The sequence below is a fragment of the Staurois parvus genome, unplaced genomic scaffold (genome assembly GCF_062004578.1).
Source record: "Staurois parvus isolate SC_StPar_1 unplaced genomic scaffold, SC_StPar_1.0 ptg000020l, whole genome shotgun sequence".
NCBI lineage: Eukaryota > Metazoa > Chordata > Amphibia > Anura > Ranidae > Staurois > Staurois parvus.
In genome coordinates this window covers 13,903,273-13,926,003 of record NW_028317816.1, presented here as the reverse complement: position 1 = coordinate 13,926,003, position 22,731 = coordinate 13,903,273, and the positions used below count along the sequence as shown (strand labels likewise).

The 22,731-nt window shown below is 40.7% G+C and overlaps 1 protein-coding gene across 1 annotated transcript in view; it reads left to right on the top strand.

The window, feature by feature from the left end:
• Window positions 1-14,339, top strand: part of LARS2 (leucyl-tRNA synthetase 2, mitochondrial) — a 269,656-nt gene extending 255,317 nt beyond the window's left edge. The window contains exons 19-21 of the mRNA XM_089687406.1: window positions 5,637-5,748; window positions 7,387-7,514; window positions 10,994-14,339. Of these exons, the coding sequence (XP_089543532.1) occupies window positions 5,637-5,748; window positions 7,387-7,514; window positions 10,994-11,173 (420 nt within the window). The 3' untranslated portion in view covers window positions 11,174-14,339. The remainder of the gene's footprint in view (window positions 1-5,636; window positions 5,749-7,386; window positions 7,515-10,993) is intronic.
• Window positions 14,340-22,731: the final 8,392 nt, after the last annotated feature.

Below are 22,731 nucleotides of genomic sequence, written 5' to 3'. Positions count from 1 at the left end.
GCCATTTTCTAGCCTGTAGAGGTCTGTGCGTCCCTCCATGGATATGCCTCCCCAGACCATGACTGACCCACCATAAAACGGTCATGTTACAGGCAGTATAATGTTCTCCATGGCTTTTCCAGATCCTTTCACGTCTGTCACATGTGCTCAGGGTGAACCTGCTCTCATCTGTGAAAAGCACAGGGCACCAGTGGCAGACCTGCCAATTCTGGTGTTCAGTAGCAAATGCCAATTGAGCTGTATGATGCCGGGCAGTGAGCACAGGATCAGCTAGAGGATGTCGGGCCCTCAGGTCCCCCTTATGAAGTCTGTTTCTGATTGTTTGGTCAGAGACATTCACACCAGTGACCTGTTGAAGGTCATTTTGAAGGGCTCATCCTGTTCCTCCTTGCACAAAGGAGCAGATACCGGTCCTGCTGATGGGTTAAGGATCTTCTTCGGCCCTGTCCAGCTCTCTTAGAGTAACTGCCTGTCTCCTGGAATCTCCTCCATGCTCAAGACTGTGCTGGGAGATATCGCAAACCTTCTGGCAATGGCATGTATTGATGTGCCATCCTGGAGGAGTTGGACTGCCTGTGCAATCTCTGTAGGGTCCAGGTATCTCCTCATGTTACCATTAGTGCCACTGACCCTAGCCAAATGCAAAACTAGTGAAAAGAAAAGAATGAGTAGTGAAAAAATTGCCAGCGGCCTTCACCTGTAAATATTTCCTGTTTTTGGGGGTCATCTAATTGTTCCATCTAGTGCACCTGTTGTTAATTTCATTAACAGCAAAGCAGCTGAAACTGATTAACAACCCCCTCTGCTACTTAACTGCCCAGATCAATATCCCAGGAGTTTAATTGACTTGATGCTATACTCTGAGCATTGTACATAATTGCACAGTTTGTCAAATTTGGGAGGTTTGTTAACATAACTAGAATATAGCAATTGAAAAAAAAATTTAAATAAATAAATATACGTTTGCTGTAACAGAAACTGTGTTACATCAATCAGTACCATTGTATAACTTACTTTGAACTTTTAGGTCGCTGCAAACAATGTCCATGCTAAATCAATAACTTGACTCCATATACAATATAACTCCACTGTATTAATTTTTGGTTAGCCAGTTCATAAAGTGTTCAGTTATGTTTGGTCACATTATTATAAAAGTCATATACTGCCTTCTGAAAACTAAATTCATATGACAGATTATGCAGAAAGTGGTTTGGCATGCAAGGGGTTATTCGCATTATTTCTATTTGACTGTTTTCCATCTGATGAAATGGCTAAAAGCTCAATTACTGCACTATGTATTCTGGAAAGGTGGGTGAATCGGCTACATAGGAGTAGACTGACTGGTCATATAGCTAGCCATAGACAGGCTCCCGAAAAACAACAGGCCTTCACTAACTGAAGCTTGCCTAGGACAGCTAATTAGTACATTTTTGCGTGAGTAAATGAGAGCTGAGGTGGATGAAGTATGTTTGTATCTCTAACAGTGCTTATAAATAGCTGCACATAAGTGTTTTTTTTCCTGTTGAATTTCTTTATTTTGTATTATGGAGAAATTAATAGGATGTACTGCAACACAAAGGTGGGAGGAAATCTCTCTTTAACTGATGTAAAGAGTTATAAACTGATGTTAATGTGACCATGAATAACATCCTTATTTTCCCAAAATCATCCATTCACATCCACTTCTTAATGGCCCTGTAATCCATTTTTCATGAAATTGTTTATTACTGTGTTTTTCTTCCTCCTCGTTATGTCCTCCATGAGCTGCCAAACTCTCCTTTCCCCCTAGCTTCCATTTGTTTGAAAGGAGCAGTGCACATTAGCTGTGGCCACATTCACTGCCTTACAGTTGTGTCCAAAATTATTCAACCCCCAATGCTGTAAAGGGGTTTAGGGACTATAGTGTACATTTGGAATTGTATTCAGAATCAAATCCTACAAGGACGTTGTAACTACCCAAATGCAACTAAAATGACATCAATTGTTTATGTAATACAGTAGTAAATGGTTCTTATGTGGTTTCTTCATTGCCACAATTATTCAACCCCTTAAAGACTACCACTCTGAAGAACAGAGGTTCATACAGGTGCTTTCCATCAGGTATTGAAAACACCTGTGGATGTCACCGAGCAGCAATCAAGCATAATAAGCACCAATTAGGCAGCTTTAAAATGACTGTGATACTCAGCTCCTTCTAGACATTTACTGGTGTGGTTACAAACATGGTGAAGGCAAGAGAATGGTCCAGGAAGACAAGAGAAGAGGTGATTTCTCTTCACAGGAAGGGCAATGGCTATAAGAAGATTGCAAAGATGTTAAACATACCAAGAGACACCTTAGGAAGCATCATTCGCAAATTCAAGGCAAAGGGCACTGTTGAAACGCTACCTGGTCGTGGCAGAAAGAAGATGCTGACTTCGACTGCTGTGCGCTACCTGAAGCGTAGAGTGGAGAGAAGTCCCCGTGTGACTGCTGAGGAACTGAGAAAAGATTTGTCAGATGTGGGTACAGAAGTTTCAGCCCAGACAATAAGACGCACACTGCGTAATGAAGGCCTCCGTGCCAGAACTCCCAGGCGTACCCCCTTGCTGTCTCCAAAGAATAAGAAGAGTCGACTGCAGTATGCCAAAAGCCATGTGGACAAACCACAAAAGTTGTGGGATAGTGTTCTGTGGACTGATGAAACAAAATTAGAACTGTTTGGGCCCATGGATCAACGCTATGTTTGGAGGAGGAAGAACAAGGCCTATGATGAAAAGAACACCTTGCCTACTGTGAAGCATGGTGGAGGGTCAATCATGCTTTGGGGCTGTTTTGCTTCTGCAGGTACAGGGAAGCTTCAGCGTGTGCAAGGTACCATGAATTCTCTTCAGTACCAGGAGATATTGGATGGAAACGTGATGCAGTCCGTCACACACCTGAGGCTTGGGAGACGTTGGACCTTTCAACAGGACAATGATCCCAAGCATACCTCCAAGTCCACTAGAGCATGGTTGCAGAGGAAAGGCTGGAACATTTTGGAGTGGCCATCGCAGTCACCAGACTTAAATCCGATTGAGAACCTCTGGTGGGACTTAAAGAAAGCAGTTGCAGTGCGCAAGCCTAAGAATGTGACTGAACTGGAGGCCTTTGCCCATGAAGAATGGGCGAAGATACCCGTAGATCGCTGCAAGACACTTGTGTCAAGCTATGCTTCACGTTTAAAAGCTGTTATAACTGTAAAAGGATGCTGTACTAAGTACTAAGATTGAATGTCACTTGGGGGTTGAATAAAACTGATAATGCTGTGAGCACAGAAAAGACATTTGTGGTTATTTCATTATAACTGTTATGTTATATTTGTCTGACCTACAAGTGCCTCTTTAATGTAAATGTAAGCAAGATGACTGAATGATCAAAAGCAATGTCAAACTGGCCAAAACACTCAATTTCAGTGGGGGTTGAATAATTTTGGACACAACTGTATGTACATTACAAATCACATAGTCCATAATCTATGGTCTTGAGTCTTCCAAGCAAGAGAGGGTGGCTACATTTCAACATATAGTGGGACCATAGAGTAAAAGAAGTCTGATGACAGCGGCAACAAAAAAAGGAATTTTGAGGAGGCTGTAAACAGTAGACGGTCCTTTGCTTAGTTTAAGAATACATACTTAGGGTAGGGAAAATAAAGGATTGGATAGAAAGAGTAGAGAAGATATATAGAATGGAGGAACTTTACCATATGGAGGAAGATAAAATGGAGGTATTTCATACAAGTTGGGAAAAGTGGGTACAGTTTAAAAATTCAGAGGCATACCTAGAATATGTGAAATAAGGAAAAGAAGGGAAAGGGGATAAATATAGTACAGTATAATACCAGTAATAGCTAAGGTTCTGGATTTCTAAAATGAAGTTAAAAATGCATAATCAAAGGGGGGGTAAAAGGTCACCGAGATTATTTCTGGGGAGTGTTTTGACAGAAATGTCTAATGTATACTGTCTGTTTTATTAGCTTTTGTAAATTTAATATGGTGATTTGAAAACAATAAAAAATTTAAATAAAAATAAAAAAAAGAATACATACTTGAATAAAATATTTTTTTTAAACCAGTTTAATGTCACTTTAATGTATAAAACAACTTTTCTTTTTCATTCATTAACAGACATTAGATTAGTAGTAATTCAAAAATAATTGTGTTATACCCAATTCACTAAGCATTTTTTTTTTAAGGTAAAATAAAGCGTCAATCAAAATTTCATCTGTTTGCTCTTAAGCATTGGTTCTTTTTGCAGCTTTCAGGATCAGCTCATTTTCAGCATAGCCTAGGATGTCATAGATACTATAGATGCTAGACAAAAGGTGCAGTGGCTGTCTGGAAAGTGACCATAGGGTACTGGGCTCTGCTTGCTGTGCTTTCTGGATTTGTGCCCCCTTGTTAATTTGCCATAGAGTGCTTTCCAGTTCCAGAGCAGTTGCATTACTTACCTGTTACCTTGTCTGCAATGACTCCTTTGTGTGAGTGAGCCTATGCAAGAGGATCTGGTCTTTCCTCAAGGTCCTGGCACCAACAGAAATCTGAAACTTCAGCGATCAGATGAAGATGCTTCCCATAAGACTTTGCAAGCAATGCTTAGTGCAAGCTGCCCCTCCTCAGATATGGTAATCTTCAAACAAACTTCAAAAACACACACGGAAGGGCGCAAATGCCTAGCACATTGCCACCTTCAACATTTATTGAATCTAAATACATATTCAAATTACATACTCACATGTGAAAATGGGTGTATCAAACTAAAAACCCCAGTCGTAGGTGATGTCATCTATTCACACACCAAGTGTGTGGAAATGGAATTGCATTTTGGGGGTAAACCCCCTTCCTCGAGCTCTGAAGCCATAGATCACTCTGAACCTATCAAGGATAATCCCCTTTCATTTCTCAGGGCTGTGTTCCTTGTTGCCACTACCTGTGTGAGGCATGTATCAGAGCTGGGAGACTTGTCCTGTAAAAAAAAAAAAAAAAAAAGTTTTCTTGGCCTTACCCAAGGATAGATTGGTGTTCAGGCTTAGGGCCCCCTTCCTTCCTAAGATGATTTTATCTTTTCACCTCAATCAGGACATTATTCTTCTGTCTCTTTGTTCAGTTCCAGTACATTAGAAGGGAATTCTCTTCATTGTCTGGATGTAGTTCATACTGTGCTAATTAATTTTACACCCACTTCTTCGATCAGGAAAACTGGTTCTATTTGTCATTCCTGATGGTCCAGCTTTGCACTCCACCATCTCTAAGTGGCTCAGACGGGTCATCATCCAAGCTTATGGTCCTAAGGACAAAGTACCCACCCTTTTGTCAAAGTGCACTGTTTCCCCGATTTGTTCACATGTTCTCCAGGTGGATGTTCCAAGCCTCATCTGATATCTGATGCTAGCTTTGGGTGTAATTCAAAAACAATTGTGTTATACCCAATTTACTAAGCATTTTTTTTTCTTTTTTTAAGGTAACATATTGCGTCAATCAAAATGTCCAGTTTGACTGGTTTTGTTATATGGGCTTGTTAGGGTCTCATTGCTGTGTTGCCCACCCCACGGTTGGGCTGCAATTGTGTGTCCCAAATGTCTTTTTATTAAACAGACCACTTTTTTTTGTCTCTTTAAGCATTCTACTCAGCAAGTTGTTCAACACAGCAATGAGTTTGAAGATGCCTTAGCAAGTCTCATCATTATGATGTCACCCATGGTACCACATTTTTCATCAGAGTTATGGAGAGGTAACACATCTCAATTAACAGTCTAATTTATACAGTGGATATAACAAGTCTACACACCCCTGTTAAAAATGGCAGGTTTCTGTAATGTAAAGAAATGAGACAATAATGAGTAACGTGACCTATAAACTGTACAACTCAATTGAAAAACAAATTGAAATCTTTTAGGGGAGGGAGTAAACATAAAAAAATAAAATAATGTGGTTGCATAAGTGTGCACACCATCTTATAACTGGGGATGTAGCTGTGTTCAGAATTAAGCAATCACATTCAAAATCATGTTAAATAGGAGTCAGTACACACCTACCATTATTTAAAGTGCTGATGCTCTGATTAACCCCAAATAAAGTTCAGCTGTTCTAGTAGGTCTTTCCTGACATTCTCTTAGTCGCATCCTACAGCAAAAGCCATGGCCGGCAGAGAGCTTCCAAAATGTCAGAGGGATCTCATTGTTAAAAGGTATCAGTCAGGAGAAGGGTACAAAAGAATTTCCAAGGCATTAGATATACCATGGAACACAGTGAATACATTCATCATCCAGTGGTGCAACAGTGACATTACCAAGAACTGGACATCTCTCAAAAATTTATGAAAAGACGAGAAGAAACTGGTCTGGGAGGCTGCCAATAGGCCTACAGCGACATTAAAGGAGCTGCAGGAATATCTGGCAAGTACTGGCTGTGTGGTACATATGACAACAATCTCATATATTCTTCATATGTCTGGGCTATGGGGTAGAGTGGCAAGATGGAAGCCTTTCCATACAAAGAAAAACATCCAATCCCAGCAAAATTTAGCAAAAACACATCTGAAATTTCCCAAAAGCATGTGGGAGAATGTGTTATGGTCTGATGAAACCAATGTTGAACTTTTTGGCCATAATTCCAAAAGATATGTTTGACACAAAAACAACACTGCTCATCACCAAAAGAACACCATACCCACAGTGAAGCATGGTGGTGGCAGCATCATGCTTTGGGCTGTTTTTCTTCAGTTGGAACTGGGGCCTTCGTCAAGATAGAGGGAATTATGAATAGTTCCAAACACCAGTCAATATTGGCACAAAACCTTCAGGCTTCTGCTAGAAAAGAATGGCTTCACCAGAAGATTAAAGTTTTGGAATGAGCCAGAGCCCAGACCTGAATCGCAATCTGACAGATTTGGAGTGTTTTTGCAAGGAAGAGTGGGCAAATATTGCCAAGTCAAGATCTGCCATGCTAATGGGCTCATACCCAGAAAGACTGAGTGCTGTAATAAAATCAAAAGGTGCTTCAACAAAGTATTAGTTTAAGGGTGTGCACACTTATGCAACCATATTATTTTATTTTTTTATTTTTACTTTCCTCCACCTAAAAGATTTCAGTTCATTATTCAACTGAGTTGTACAGTTTATAGCTTACATTAAAGGTGGAAAAGTTTTTAACGGGTGTGTAGACTTTTTATATCAATCTATGTTAAAGAGTGCCAATGAAACATGCTGACATTGTAAAAACTCAACTGACAACTAAGATGGACAGTGCATACACCGCGCAGTACAGCTAATAATGATGTAACATATTTTAGGTATATATCACAAGCTTTACACTTTAACTAGTAGACTCTATATTTTTCTTTAAAAGAAGAATATGTAACATTTTGCAGGTTTGGGACAGGTGAAGCATAAGCTGAGCACACAGTATAACTGGAATAAGGATGTCCTCCATCAGGCCTGGCCAATCATAGACCCAGAATACTTCCGTCAGCCTGACACTGTGGAAGTGTCTGTACTGGTAAGAAACATTTTTTCTAGTTTTGAATGGAGTGAATAAGGATTAGAACTCCAGTCAGATTTTTACTGCTATCCAGGGCTCCAGATAGAGGAACACGAGCAGAAATGTAATGGGTACTACTGGTATTTTTTGTCAGTGTTGCTGTGGAGGAATTCCCCTCACTCAGTGTCTGCTAAAATATTGTCAGCAGGACAGGAAGAGATTTAAAGTGGAAGAAAAGCTTTACTATAACTACTGTTAAAAATGTCCTTTCCCCACCTCCTCCTTCCTATCCCGCCTAACTTATGTAAAAAGATTGGTGTACTTACCTATTTTAAATCTGCTCCAGAATGGTCATGTGATCCTGCAGCGCCGGCTCCCCTGTGTAAGGGAGTGCTCGACAACAGCAGTGACGCCACTCATAGGCTCCCATAGCCCAGCCGTTGTCTGTGCTCCTTCCTCTTCCCTGGATCATATGACTGGACCAGAGCAGGTTAAAAATAGGTATGTACACAGATCTTTTTTATACACGGTAGACAGAATATGGAGGAGGGAACATTTTAACAATAAGTATATGACAAATGTGTATTCCGCGCTGCCTATAGGTGAAATGTTATTAAATAAATCACTGTATTATAAAATATAAATATAGCACAATATTGAATTCTGTCCTGGGAGTGGCTGCAAACAAAGTGTTCCCACAATGATTGCAATAAACCCCAAAAATAAATGTTGTGGCTCCCCGTGATCATATAATCCATGCTCCAAAATTCATTATCAAATAAACAATGACCTCACTTTCAACAATCAACAAACTTTTCCTTAGAACAGAAACCACATATCATAATGTCCATAGTCCATAAGTTGGGGCTGTGTCACTTCCGGTTCCGGCTCTCCCAGCACCCTGGCTCACTTATCATCCTGGTCACGTGACTTCCTCAGTAGTACCCTCTGAGGGAAGTACACTATATTCAAATCGCACTGTCCTTGCAATCTGAAGCAGGTGTCGGTGCAAAGTTAGTGACACCTCAAACGCAGGTCGCAAATGCAGTGCGTTTGCCTGCACTGAATCGCATGGTACCGAAGTACAGTGCAGTGCATTTCCAAAAGTAGTCATACACTAGTATTGCTGTGGTCTGATTACAGCCCAATCAAAATGAATTGGCTGAAAATGTATTGAACAGAACTACATATGAATCGCACAGTAACATGCTGCTTGTTCCTGTGATTCACACACAGTTACTAGTGTGGATGGTCCCTTACTGTTTTCCCCTAAAAATCTTTGTTTTTAAGTATAATTTTAGTTTACTAAGTATGTATATACTTGGTGACAGTTGGATTTTCTCAATACATGAAAATGTTGGTCATTTAGTGGCTTGAAATTCGGACAGTTCTTGTAAGTTGACCACAAATCGAGTCACGGGTGGCCCTGCTGAAACCAAACTTGACAAACTTTAATTAATAAAATTGAAGGAGGTGAGCAGAAAAAAAGTCAGCCAAACAGTGAGTGCAGCCAAACACAAGCAGTCACTGTTTGGGTATTGTGAAAGCCGTGGGTGTTGCATGTCAAAATACAATAGGTGGCAGCGGGAAATTCTGTCAATTCCTGCTATTTACCATGGATGGAGGAATCAGTGGGTTTCTCTTGTTTAGCTATCTGGTCTTTACACACATGGCTTGTTAATGGTCTCTTTCCTGCTTTGTGGTACAGCCCCATAGTACTGCTATGTTCTCCTTACAATATAAGTCTTTCAGTCAGAAAATATACTGTGGCTGGTGTCTTATCTCCACTGCTAACCAGTTCAGCAGATGCACCTGTGAAACCCTTATTGACCAGAACAACCTTTATATTTTAGCTATGAACCTATTGGTTAGCCAGTTACAGAAATAAAACAAATCAAAATATACAGTATATATTTTTTTTGGAAAAAAAATAAAAAATGGCACAGATGACAGAAAAATGTTACAGGGAATAAGCAGGGTCTGTATAAAGTTTTTATATATAGTCCAATATGATCCAGAAAAAATAAATAAATACACATTCCAGGTAACCTGTATGAGAGCTAGAAGCCAACTCTAGTATAAAAAAAACAGCAAAAACAAGTGCCATCTGAATGTAGTATTAAAGTTAAAAGTACATTTATTGTGCTGAAGATAAAATCACTTACAAGAAGAACAATGTAATACTTCTCATCAGTCACTGATGCCGAGTCCCGTGTTACTCACTCTGTGTAGATAGGATGGATAAATGAAAACTTCATTCGGCGTCCTCTGCTGGTAAGCTGAGGGCTTCTGAGTACAGCGGAGGAAAGAGCGTGACATCACTCATGACGAGGTAAGGGGGTGGTGACGTGCTTGCGGAGCATGCATGCTCTTTCCTTGGGCCAGAGGAAGGAGTACTATAAAATGAAACTTCAAACAGTGTTAGCTAGTCAGTGCTTTTATTACAGAGCCCAGGACCCAGTTGTCAAATGACATTACCAGAACTGCAGCAGGTGAGGGAGACCAGGGGTGTATAAGATAATTTTGGTGTTTAACAGAATTTTCTGGCCTGTTTCACACAGGCCTCAGCTTATGTAGCGGTAGTGTGAACAGCAAGCTTTTATGATACTTTCAGCAAACTTTGAGCATCTTTCTCTAAGCCTTTAAAACAGCCTTCAGCTCCTGTTTGAAAATGTTATACAGTACACTGATCCTAATGGTACTGATTGTCACTTTAAACAAGCTGCTAGCATGCTTTCAACAAACTTTAAGTAATGCTAAAGCCTGCTAGGAGCTTGTTTAAAGTGACATTCAGGATTGGTGCTTAACATTTACAGACTGGAGCGCAATGGTACTTTCAGGGGTCGTTTACACATGCTTTACTTTCTGATCTGCATTTAGATTGTTCTTCAAGAAATAGACTCCCCCTAATTACCAGACAACTACGCACAACGTACGCGACGTCAGTGCGGCCACATTCACTTGAAGCAAAGCATTGTGGCTCAGCATCTGTACACCCTGGCTGCTGCCTCCAAAGAAAAAGGGGGGCTGTTGAGGGTCAGTAAAATCACGGCTGAACCACAGGCTTTTAACCCCCCAACGCAATCACAAGTGTAAATGATCCCTAAAAGCTTCAACAAAGCTTGAAAAAATCTCTGAAAATGCTTTGTAAAAGATTACTGTTCACACTGCTCTTATACAAGCTGAAGCCTGTGTGAACTAGGCCTTAGGGTGTACCTGGTACATTCAGGGTCCATGACTGGTTAATTAACGAGGTTGAAGGAGAGGGTGAGTCAAATACAGAGCTCCCTCTAGTGGATAATGTGTATATCCTAACAAATAATACAATAAATTGGAAGTGCTAGCATTAAAAATACGGAAATCCCATCACAAATAGCACACTGTGCTAATAACACAAAATATGCGCATTGTGAAAATATACACATTTTACAACTTTAAAAGTAACTCTTCTTTAACAGAAACAGCTTACTTGAGCTTTTTCTATGGTTTCTTTTTAGATTAATAACAAAGCCTGTGGCACGATCAGCGTACCCTTTGATGTTTCCCAGGAATGTGAGAAGATCCAAGACCTGGTGATGAAGAGTCATCTAGGCATGACACAACTACAGGGGCGCACAATTAAGAGGACCATCCTATCCCCAAGGAAAGCTCTTATTAATTTCCTTGTGCAAGAGTAGCTTTTATTTAAAACAAATCACTGTAATAATGGACATCCACAGATCTCAGTCAAAAACGAAAAGTAATTGCCACAGCCACAAATGTTCTTATGAAACAGCCAGGACAAATGCATACTTCATCGTGGACTCGGCAGATTTAAATAAGCAATACAAATGTTTGCAAATGCCTAGCAGTGACCCGTTTGAGCAGCTGAAACATGACTGTCCTAGAATCTCTGAATGTACTATTTCTAACTCAGGCCTACTTCTTTAAAACAAAATTGTTTGACAAATTGCAGGAAACAGTATTTTCTAGACTGCAAATTCTAATTCATATTATCAAATGTGGACTGATGCTCATGATGTGTTCATCACTGCGGTCTTGGTTGCCATACTCCAACTGAATAATAAAGTTGCCTGTTAGGAGAATGTTGTTTTCTGATGGATTAAGTACAAGCTGCTAATTTATTACAGTGGTTATGTCTAATATAGTTTAACCACTGTACTTTTGTACATATTTTAGTACCTCTTGAAGCCAAAAAGCAATTAAGCAAAATAAATACTCATTTACATAGTTAAGAATTATATTTATTAATTTGCTGTTAAGCTGTTTTTTATTAGAAGACATAATCCTTGCATTATATATCAAAAGCTTTCATACAGCAACTCAAACTATATGGCCAAAAGTATTAGAACGCCTTCCTTTACACGCACATGAACTTTATTGGCATCCCAGTCTTAGTCCGTAGGGTTCAATATTGAGTTGGCCCACCATTTGCAGCTATAACAGCTTCAACTCTTCTGGGAAGGCTGTCCATAAGGTTTAGGAGTGTGTCTATGAAAATGTTTGACCAGACCAGAAGCGCATTTGTGAGGTCAGGCACTGATGTCGGACGAGAAGACCTGGCTCGCAGTCTCCGCTCTAATTCATCCCAAAGGTGTTCTATTGAGTTGAGGTCAGGACTCTGTGCAGGCCAGTCAAGTTCCTCAAACTCACTCACCTATGTGTTTATGGACCTTGCTTTGTGCACTGGTGCATAGTCATGTTGGAACAGGAAGGGGCCATCTGCAAACTGTTCCCACAGTTGGAAGTATGAAATTGACCAAAATGTCTTAGTTTGCTGATGCCTTAAGAGTCCCCTTCACTGGAACTAAGAGGCCAAACCCAACCCCTGAAAAACAACCCCACACCATAATCCCCCTCCACCAAACTTTACACTTTGCACAATGCAGTCAGGCAAGTACAGTTCTCCTGACAACTGCCAAACCCAGACACGTCCATGGGATTGCCAGACAGAGATGCGCGATTCATCACTCCAGTGAACACGGTTTCAGTACTCTAGAGTACAGTGGCGGCATGCTTCACACCCCTGCATCCGACGCTTTGCATTGCACTTGGTGTTGTAAGGCTTGGATGCAGCTGCTCGATCATGGAAACCCATTCCATGAAATGCTCTTTACGCACTGTTTTGCTAATCTGAAGGCCACATGAAGTTTGGAGGTCTTTAGCTATTGACTCTGCAGACAGTTGGCGACTTCTGTGCACTTCAGCATGCTCTGACCCCGCTCTGTCATTTTACATGGCTTACCACTTTGTGGTAGTTGCTGTTCCCAGTTACTTCCACTTTGTTATAGGACCACTAACAGTTGACCGTGGAATATTTAGTAGCAAGGAAATTTCACGGATAGATTTATTGCACAGGTGGCAACCTATCACAGTACCATGCTTGAATTCATTGAGCTCCTGAGAGCGACCCATTCTTTCACAAATGTTTTTAGAATCAGTCTGCATGCATAGGTGCTTGATTTTATACACCTGTGACAATGGAGGTGATTCCAACACCTGAATCCAATGATTTGGAGGGGTGTCCCAATACTTTTGGCAGTATAGTGTATATTAAAGTGTAAAGTTAAAAAAAATCTTTTAGTTTTAGATAGATTAGGTAAGTGTTAAAACCCTCTCAAGTAATTTTGTTTGTGCCTTGCTGTGAGGATTTGCTTTCACATCGTGTCCTAAAAATGCAACAGGAAATACGGGTGAATCTCTCCAATGTGAATGGAATATCAATCTTAGAGAATTTTGGCAGAAAGGTTTTCCCATTGAAATATGTTCCCTCACCTCTTGCTCACAGTGACCACTGGTACAAATAAAGGGTTGAACCTTCTCAGCAGGGGCATAAAAAGCAAGAAAAGTGGGGAACAGCACTGCCTCCTTACTTTCAATGCAATCAATATATAAAGTGCTATTTATATTGCAAAAGTCCCATATATAAAGTACTAAAGTCCCCAAAAAAATCAATGTCCAGATCGTGATAAAGTGCTCTGTGCCACTCCAAACAACATCAACACTGGTCAAAACAATGTGCTTCAAATGGATGTGCTTCACAATGGGATTCCTCCAAAAGACCCATGATGCCCAGTATGCACACCTCACTCACCGGATATATTTGACTACTTGTGTTACCAAGTGAATCAACCAGCGCCCAATGTAGTCCAGGTACATAAAAGGTCAGTCCTCCATCCAGCTTGTTATGGTGTCCTTAGGGTGTCTTTTCCTGTAACCAGAAGGTTGTTCACCAGGTGTAAAAAAATAAAATAAAGGTGAGGGAGGGGAGCCTCACATAGTGAAAGTACCACTTATTGTGTAAAAAACAAAAAAGGTATTGCACTTAGATGTTAAACATCAATAACCACCTAATAAAACCATGAAGTGCCACGTCTTATATGGATCGCCTAAAGATGTCGCAAATTGATGATGAAATGAGTAGAGCAAAACTTCCAAGTGATATATCTGCTACTTGGAGAGCATGGCAGCCATATTGGAAGCAGCGCTGAGGTTTGTTTGTTTCCCTCCCTGGTGCCTAACATGTCAGGCTCTGCCAGCGCTTCAAGTGGTCAGCACAGCCCAAGACGCAGCAGGTTGCATACAAAAGTGCTGGCTGGCAGCATGCAGGACTTGCATGTTAGACACTGAGGTCTAACCCTTCATTACTCTAATCAGCAACAAAAAAAGTGCCTTTACATACACTTTAACCACTTCATCTCTCATATCTGTGCACCGCCCATGGACCAAAGCAATTTTTACATTTTTGCTATGGGCATATTGTTACAGAAATAACTGTCATTACTTAGGATAACAAAGTTATACGTATATATTTTTAGAACAAATAAAGTTTTCTTTTGGTGATTTTCTCTTGTAATTTTTTTTTTTTCTTTTGCAATCCATAGACATCATAAAAACTTAAAACCAAAAAGTGCACTTTTTCTACTTTTTGATCAGTATTACTTTTACAAAAAAATTGTTACTGTTTATCAGAAGTATATACTTTATTCTGTCATTTGTCCTGCCGGTATTTAAATGAAACTAAAATTATGATACAAAAGGACTGCAAAGTTACATGTAGATGTTAAAGGCAAGGTTGAATAAAGACACCGGTCCATCCAGTTCAACTGGTATGTCAAACCATTTCATATATCCCTGTTTATTGCTTTTGCTAAGATGCCCATCTAAGAAATTATCGACACTTCCCGCTGCCAACACCAACTGTGGAAGGGAGATCCACATCCTTACCTCTCTGACAGTAAAGAACCCCTTACGCAGTTTAAATCGGAACTTCACCAAAAAGGGTAAATTTTGCTTGTCTACCTCCTCCCCCACTCCTAAGTTTTGACACTTTTTTTTGTGTGTTTGTGTGTGTGTGTGTGTGGGGGGGGGGGGCTCTGGTACCTGGTTTTGACAGGTACCTTCTCCCACTTTGTCAGATCCCCGAGGTGATCTAAGTGCTAGTTCAGCCCCCCTCCTTCCCCCCCCGCAGCCCTCTGGGTTTTCATTACAGGTCGCAGAAACCAGCTGTCACAGTCCACTTCCAAAAGTAAACATGCCAGTGCCTGGACCTGAAGATGGCAGAAGAGCTGACACAGCTGAGGACAGCGCTGGATCTCTGGACTGGTACATGTACTAATACTAAAAGTCAACAGCTACAGTATTTGTAGATGCTTTGTTTTTTGGCTGAACCGCTTTAAGGTTAAACCGTTTCTCCTCCAGCTTCATTGAGTGGCTGCGTCTCTTCTTAATCTCCCTGAGATTGCATGGTTTTCTCCCTATGCTAGAATCACCATTGAGGTTAGGTATATTTCTATCACATCTCCTCTTAAGTGTCTCTTTTATAGCTAGAATACATTCAATGCTTGTAATCATTTCTCATAACTGAGGTCCGCCAGTCCTCTGGACTTTCTCCAGTTCCAGTACATCCTTCCTGAGGACTGGTGAACAGAACTGGCCGGCATACTCAAGATGCGGCTGGACCAGAGTTTTGTAAAGTGGTAGAATTATAATCTTATCTCTTCACTAGATACTCTTTTTTTAATGCATACTAATATTCTGCTAGCTTTACTTGCTGCAGCTTGTGATCTTCTATGACCCCATATGTTTTTCCATCCTGGATTCTCCCCAAAGGTTCCCTCCCAGCATGTAACTTGCATTCATATTTTTAGCTCCCAAATGCATTACTTTTTTTTTTTTTTTTTACCAGTAAACCTAATTTGCCATATATTACAAATCCTCTTCTCGCCCCAAACCATCCCTGCAGCACAAATACCTGTTCCCCCAATCCCTCCAACAAAAATTCTTATCTCCCCACCTAAATTCCCTATCCCAGTACAAATCCCCCCCCCCCCACCATAAATCCTCCCCCTAAACCTCTCCTTCTAGCAAGAATCCTCTTAATCTCCCAACTGCCCCCTTCCAGCAAAAGTCTTCCCCACAAAATCCCCTCCTTCTAGCATAAATCCTCATTGTTCCCCCCAAATCTCTCTTGCAAGCACTGCCCGTTGCTCCAGCACAAATCCTTTTAGTTTCTCTCAGCATAAATTACCGCACTCGCCTTCTGGTAACATTTCTCTCATTCCCTTTTCGCTAGGCACAAATTCCCTCTCCCATGGTGCAAATGATCCTACAACTATCCCCCAGCATAAATCCTCATATACATATTCCCTCAGATGCTGGGACCTCAGTGTCTAAATATCTCCTTCATTCAGGATCCTCCCCTTCTGTTGTTTACAAACCTTGGCAAAGCTTTCTTAGGTGAACTACAAGTGTATTACATGAAGTTGTCAGTGATGCTGGCTCCCACTGCGCTGGTGACACGGGAACAAGTATCTTCCAGTGAATTCATATAGCTACCAGTACAAAATACAAATATTCTGAACCACCTTATTGGGCAAGAGCCACTGGAAGCCAGAGTCGGAGGGGGGCGAAGCGGAGTTGAGAGGTTCTGAAGTCCTGAAACGGCTTGCATAGACATAGCTTTTTGCTAATGGGGGGCACCTACAAAGTACATCATTGGTTGCTAGGACACGGGCTGTCCTACCAATCAATGGCAGCAAAGAAGACTGAATGGGGAGTTGGAGGGATAGAGGCAAAGAGCGCAGACATTCAGAAATCCTCACTGGGTGAATGAGAGCACTCATTGCATCTATTCCAAATACCCCCACTAAGTGGAGTGGAATCCAAGACCTTGGGAGGTATGCAGGTATTTTAACAATCCAAAACCCTTAGCAAGTGACTAGGGATTTGGATTTTACCACCCCACCCTATCCTGGTGCCCTAAGGCAGCTGCCGAAGTATGTCTGGGGTCATTGTCCTGCTCTAGAATAAACTTGGGACCAATCACACGCCTCCTTGATGGATAAGTATCTGCCTGGATTTCTCAGCATTGAGGACAGCAAGGATCCTTACCAAATCTCCAACTACATTTGCAGCAATGAAGCCCCAAACATGCAAGGAACCTGCACTATGCTTCACTGCTGCCTGCAGACACTCATTGTACCGCATACCACTCCTTTGGGGAACAAACCGCCTCCTGCTACAGACAAATATTTCAAATTTTGACTAATCAGTCCCCAGAGCACCTGCTGCCATTTTTCTGCACCCCAGTTTTTATGCATAGTTGAGTCACGCGTTTCCACATTGGAGCTATGGCTTATTGGCAATTCTTCCATGCAGACTACCTCTAACCAGATTTCTCCAGACAGTAGATGGGTGTACAGTACCTTTTGTCCCACTGGTTTCTTCCAGTTTTGTGCGGATGACACTGCTAGACATCTGCCGATGTCAAAGGGGAGTATGCACAATGTGTCTTTCATCTGCTGCATTGTTTCTTTGGCTGACCACTGTGTGTACATTCCTCAATATTGCCCGTTTATTTGTGCTTCTTCAAAAGAGCTTGAACAGCACATCTTGAAAACCCCAGTCTGCTTTGAAATCTTTGCCTGCGATAGAACTTGCTGATGCAGTACAACTACCTTGTGTCTTGTTACTGTGCTGTCTTGCCATGGTGTATGACCTGTGATATGAAACGGTCTTCCACAACCTCACCTTAGTTTCACCCAGTTTTAAGCCGCCTCCTCAGATGTTTCTGTTTCAATTAATGACGGTTTCAACCTACATATGAAATTGATGATCTTTAGCACCTGCTTGGTATATATGCTTAATCCTACACCTGACTAATCCTACAAAATGCCTGACTTAGTGCAAGTGTACAAAGTGTGCACGTATAAGAATTGATGCTGGTTTTAAGCCAAAGGGTAGTCACACCAAATAATGATTTGATTTGGATAAGGGGTGTCCAACCTTTTGACTCTCCTGGGCCACATTGGAACAAGAGACATCGTCTTGGGTCACACATAAATTACACTAGTAATGATAACTGATGAGCAGAAAAAGTCAGGCAGCTCACAGTTAATCACTGACATAGATAACATCAGTAATAAAACTTCATTTTTTAAAATTGTTTTATTATAAAACAGTGCAACATAAACATTGTGCGATACTTGACACTGTTTTTGATAAACTTAATACATCAATATCTGGTTCAATGAATGTAGCAATTCCCAATGAATTCTCAAGGCGCTCATCAGATATTTTGGTTCTAATTTTGCCCTTCGTGTGCTTTATCCTTGAAAATAGTTGCATGCAAAATATAGGTGCTGCCAAAAACCAATGACATAAATAAGGTGGGATTGTGAACCGTGGGATATTATTCTTTGGGAAGATAAAACTTATAAAAAGTCCAGTAAAGAGACATTGTCAGATTTTTCTTTGGCTGCATGTGTCCACATCTTCACAAAAAATCCCCCCCCCCCCCCCAAAAAAAAAAAAAAATCAATATTTTTAGAATTTACGATTTTGTGTTGGACACCCTGATTTAGATTTTGCTTCTGTTCGCTCACTTTGAATTTTGTAAATAGATAACAATTTCTGAAAATATTCTTACTTTACAGCATTTCTTCACACCTGCCTAAAACCTTTGCACAGTATTATACACTAACCAGCATATTTATTAAGTACGTTTCAATTGCTTGGTAACACAAATTGCTAATCAGCCAATCACATGGCAGCAACTCAATACATTTAGGCATCTAGACGTGGTGAAGACGACTTGCTGAAGTTCATACAGAGCATCAGAATGGGGAAGAAAGGGAATTTAAGAGACTTTGAACATTGCATGGTTGTTGGTGCCAGGCGGGCTGGTCTTAGTATTTTAAAAACTGATTTATTGGGATATTCACACTCAACCATCTCTAGGGTTTACAGAGAATGGTCCGAAAGAGAAAATATCCAGTGAGCGGCGGTTGTGTGGACTAAAATGCCTTGTTGAGGTCAGAGGAGATTGAGCAGACTGGTTCAAGATGATAGAAAGGCAACAGTAACTCAAATAACCACTCGTTACAACCAAGGTATGCAGAATACCATCTCTGAACACACGACACGTTGAACCTTGAAGCAGATGAGCTACAGCAGCAGAAGACCACATCAGGTGCCACTCCTGTCAGCTAAGGACAGGAAACTGAGGCTACAGCTCACACAGGCTCATGAAAATTGAACAATAGAAGATTGGAAAAACGTTGCCTAGTCTGATGAGTTGATTTCAGCTGTGATATTCAGATGGTAGGGTCAGAATTTGGAGTAAACATGAAAGCGTGGATCCATCCTGCCTTTTATCAACAGTTGTGGTGGTGTAATGATGTAGGGGATATTTTCTTGGTACACTTTAGGCCCCTTAACAAACCATTGGTAACACAATATGCTGCCATGGATTGAAATTCTGCAGCGTGCGCAAGGTCCCCCTCCTCAAGAAGGCACATGTACAGGCCCGTCTGCAGTTTGCCAATGAACATCTAAATGATTCAGAGAAGGATTTAGAGAAAGTCCTGTGGTCAGATGAGACCAAAATTGAGCTCTTTGGCATTAACTTGACTTGCCATGCTTGGAGGAAGAAAAATGCTAACTATGACTTTAAGAGCACTATCCCTACAGTCAAGCACAGAGGGTGAAACATTATGCGTTGGGGCTGTTTCTCTGCTGAAGGTACAGGCCGACTGCCGCATTGAGGGGTCAATGGACAGAACCATGTATTGTAAAATCTCAGATGAGAACATTCTTTCCTCAGCCAGAACACTGATGATGGGTGTTCCAGCAGAACAGTGACCCAAAACATACTGCCAAGGCAACAAAGGAGTAGTTCAAGAAGAAGCACATTAAGTGGCCTAGCCAGTCTCCAGACCTTAATCTTATAGATTTATGGAAGAAGCTGAGACATCAAGTTGCTAAGTGACAACCAAGAAACCTTAAAAATTTAGTGAAGATCTTTAAAGAAGAGTGGACTAATATCCCTCCCGAGATGTATGCAAACCTGGTAACAAACTCCAAGAAGCGTCTTACCTCTGTGCTTGCCAACAAGGGTTTCTCCACCAAGTCCTAAGTCATGTTTTGCTTGGGGATCCAATACTTATTTTACTCACTGAACTGCAACTCAATCTATAACATCTGTATCATGTTTTTTTTCTGCATTTTTGGTTGATATTCTGTCTCTATCATTTAAAATACATCTATGATTAAAATAAAAATTCTAGACCCTTCATTTCTTTGTAAGTAGGAAAACGTACAAAAGCTGCAGAGGATCAAAAGAGGTGTGTAGGTGTGTGTGTTTTGCATTTCATTTCTATTTTAAACTGAATGGGCTGTTTTGGTAAGGGTTCACATATATTTTAACAAAAGCAAGAGGTGTTCATTGGGGGCTTAATAGGATAAACTTAGGCTTAATAAAAAGTTAAATAGGTACACATTTATTTTTCTTGGCAGGTTTCTTTCAAGTATAACTAAAAGCAGAACTTTTGGGGATAGAATGGAAAGAGATTAGAACACCTGTCAATTGTTATTGTTGTCTTTGCCTGTTAGGGATATTCATCCTCTATTTATTCTGTTTACCATTATCATTGAAAGTAAAACAAAATCCCATATTTTGGGTTGTCCCCAGAAAAGTAATAAAGGGAAAATTTTCCAATAAGGAAACTACAGGGAATTCCCTTAACCTCCCTAGCGGTCTGATTATGTATTTTTTTTATTGCAGGCCTGTAATTTTTAGGAAAAACTGAAATCTGTCCAAGCAAGAGCCTAGTAAACATCCCGGCTATGTTAAAATTTGAAACACAAAATCATAAATTATAATTTAATAAATAATCATAAACAATGATAATATAATAATACATTTAATTCAATAATATAATCAAACCAAAAATACTGAAATTTGAAATATAGCGCCAAGTTCGCACATCACTGAGCAAAGTCGTTTTCAGTGTCTGATGACGAATTTCCCCACGAATCATTATCACTCAATTCTGCAAGTGGTTCTAATTTACTATCGCTGTTCTCTAGCTGGTCTAAAACCGCTTTTGACCTAAAGGAACGCTTTTTCGATGCCATGGACGTTTCTCAGTTTTCAGGCAGAAAGAACAGTAAAAATGTAGGCAGGGCAAATGTAGGCAGGACAAAATGTGTGTGAAATGGTTTGATACAGTAATGTTGAACTATGTGATTTTAGTGAATTTAGTGAATGTCACTTTTTGTCAGCTTCAAATTTCCCTCCGTTCCGTCCCTGTACGACCCGACGTCGCAGGGAACGGAAACCGGAAGACAGATGCCGGCATCGGCCGGAGGACATTACAGGGGACATCGCAGGAGTGCAGTACAAGGTAAGTGAAGGACAGATCCCGGAGCAGCACCGCATGGTAAGCCTGAGTGTAGCTCGGGGTTACCGCTTGTGGTACTGAAACTTATCTCGAGCTACACTCGGGAATACCGCCAGGGAGGTTAATTTGCAGAGATTTCGACTCACTTTCTGTTTGGCTTTGGTACATGAAGTGAAGGGAAATCTCTGAAAACTGAACACAGATGGCAAAAAAAAAAATCTGGAGAGTTATAATCCTCCCTTGCTCTATTCAAAAAGGAAAAAAAAAGTTTTGCCTGTACCATAGTTCTACTTTAACTTACAGTACATGCAGACTGAAACCCATCCCTCTGGTTTGCAGGTGAATGAAACAAAGTAGACAAGTAACAATGTTACTTTGTGTCTCTAGTGTCTGAAAAGTATTTTATACGGTTATATTTACACAGCACCACTCTGCGGGCATTTTGACTGTCTGGAATTATTTGCAAGTGCAAGGTGGGCAGCAAGGCACAGGGTTTACAACATGAACCCGTGTACTTCATTTGTTTTGGGCATGTGTAGTATGCCCGATGCCCAAAACTGTTCAGACTCTGTTGCCCCACCATTCATTTTTACAAATACCTTTGCATAAGATATGTGCATTTAGCCCTGTTTCACACTAGTTTGACTTGTATGATTTGAAACCGTCAAAGCGCATGACAAGTCGAACCCTATTGTCTGCAACGGAACCATTCAAATTGGTGCAAGTCACACCTGAAATCGCAAAAAGTAGTACAGGAACTACTTTCAAAATCAGTGCAACACTGACTCCATCAGAGTTGCACCAAAGTAACTCCTGCATGTTTAGCGATTTCAGGTGTGACTTGCATAGACATCTGTGGATGAAGTCACACAGATGTCTTCCAATTCACACTTGAATTTGCCGTAAACCAGGGCTTATTGTATTTTATTCATGTTATGTACCTGCAAGCCCTGGTTCACATCAGATTTGACTTTAAAAAGCTTGCGATTTCACTTGAAGTCACACAAATCCAAAGGCATGTCAGTGCAACTTCAGGTGCGACTCTGAAGTTATCTGTGCGACTTCATGCAAAGATGTCAAATGCAAGTCGCACCTGAAATTGCAAAACGTAGTGCAGGAACTACTTACTCCAACTCCGGATGAATGGTTCCATTGGCGAACAATATGGTGCAACTTGTCGTGCAATTTGAAACTGTCAAATTGCATGACAAGTCGCACTGGTTTGAACCAGGACTAAAATCCTCTAGTCTCCCAAAAGAGAGGGGGAGGGTGTACTAAGGAATTATCTCTGCTGACGTAGTCAAATTTGCTGGCATGTTTGGTGGCACACTGCAAGTGAAAAAAAATTGATTATGGAAAGGAAACACATTGCATGAAAGCATGTAAGAAGACTAGCTTTTTCTGTGCCTTTACCTCCAATTTTTGAGGTTGGTGACAGGTATCTTTAACCAAAGTTCAGTTTCACGTGTGTCTTAAAATACAGTGCTTTGCATAGGTATTAATCTTGGATGTTTGTATATTTTGTAGTGTTACAGCCCAGACATAAAATG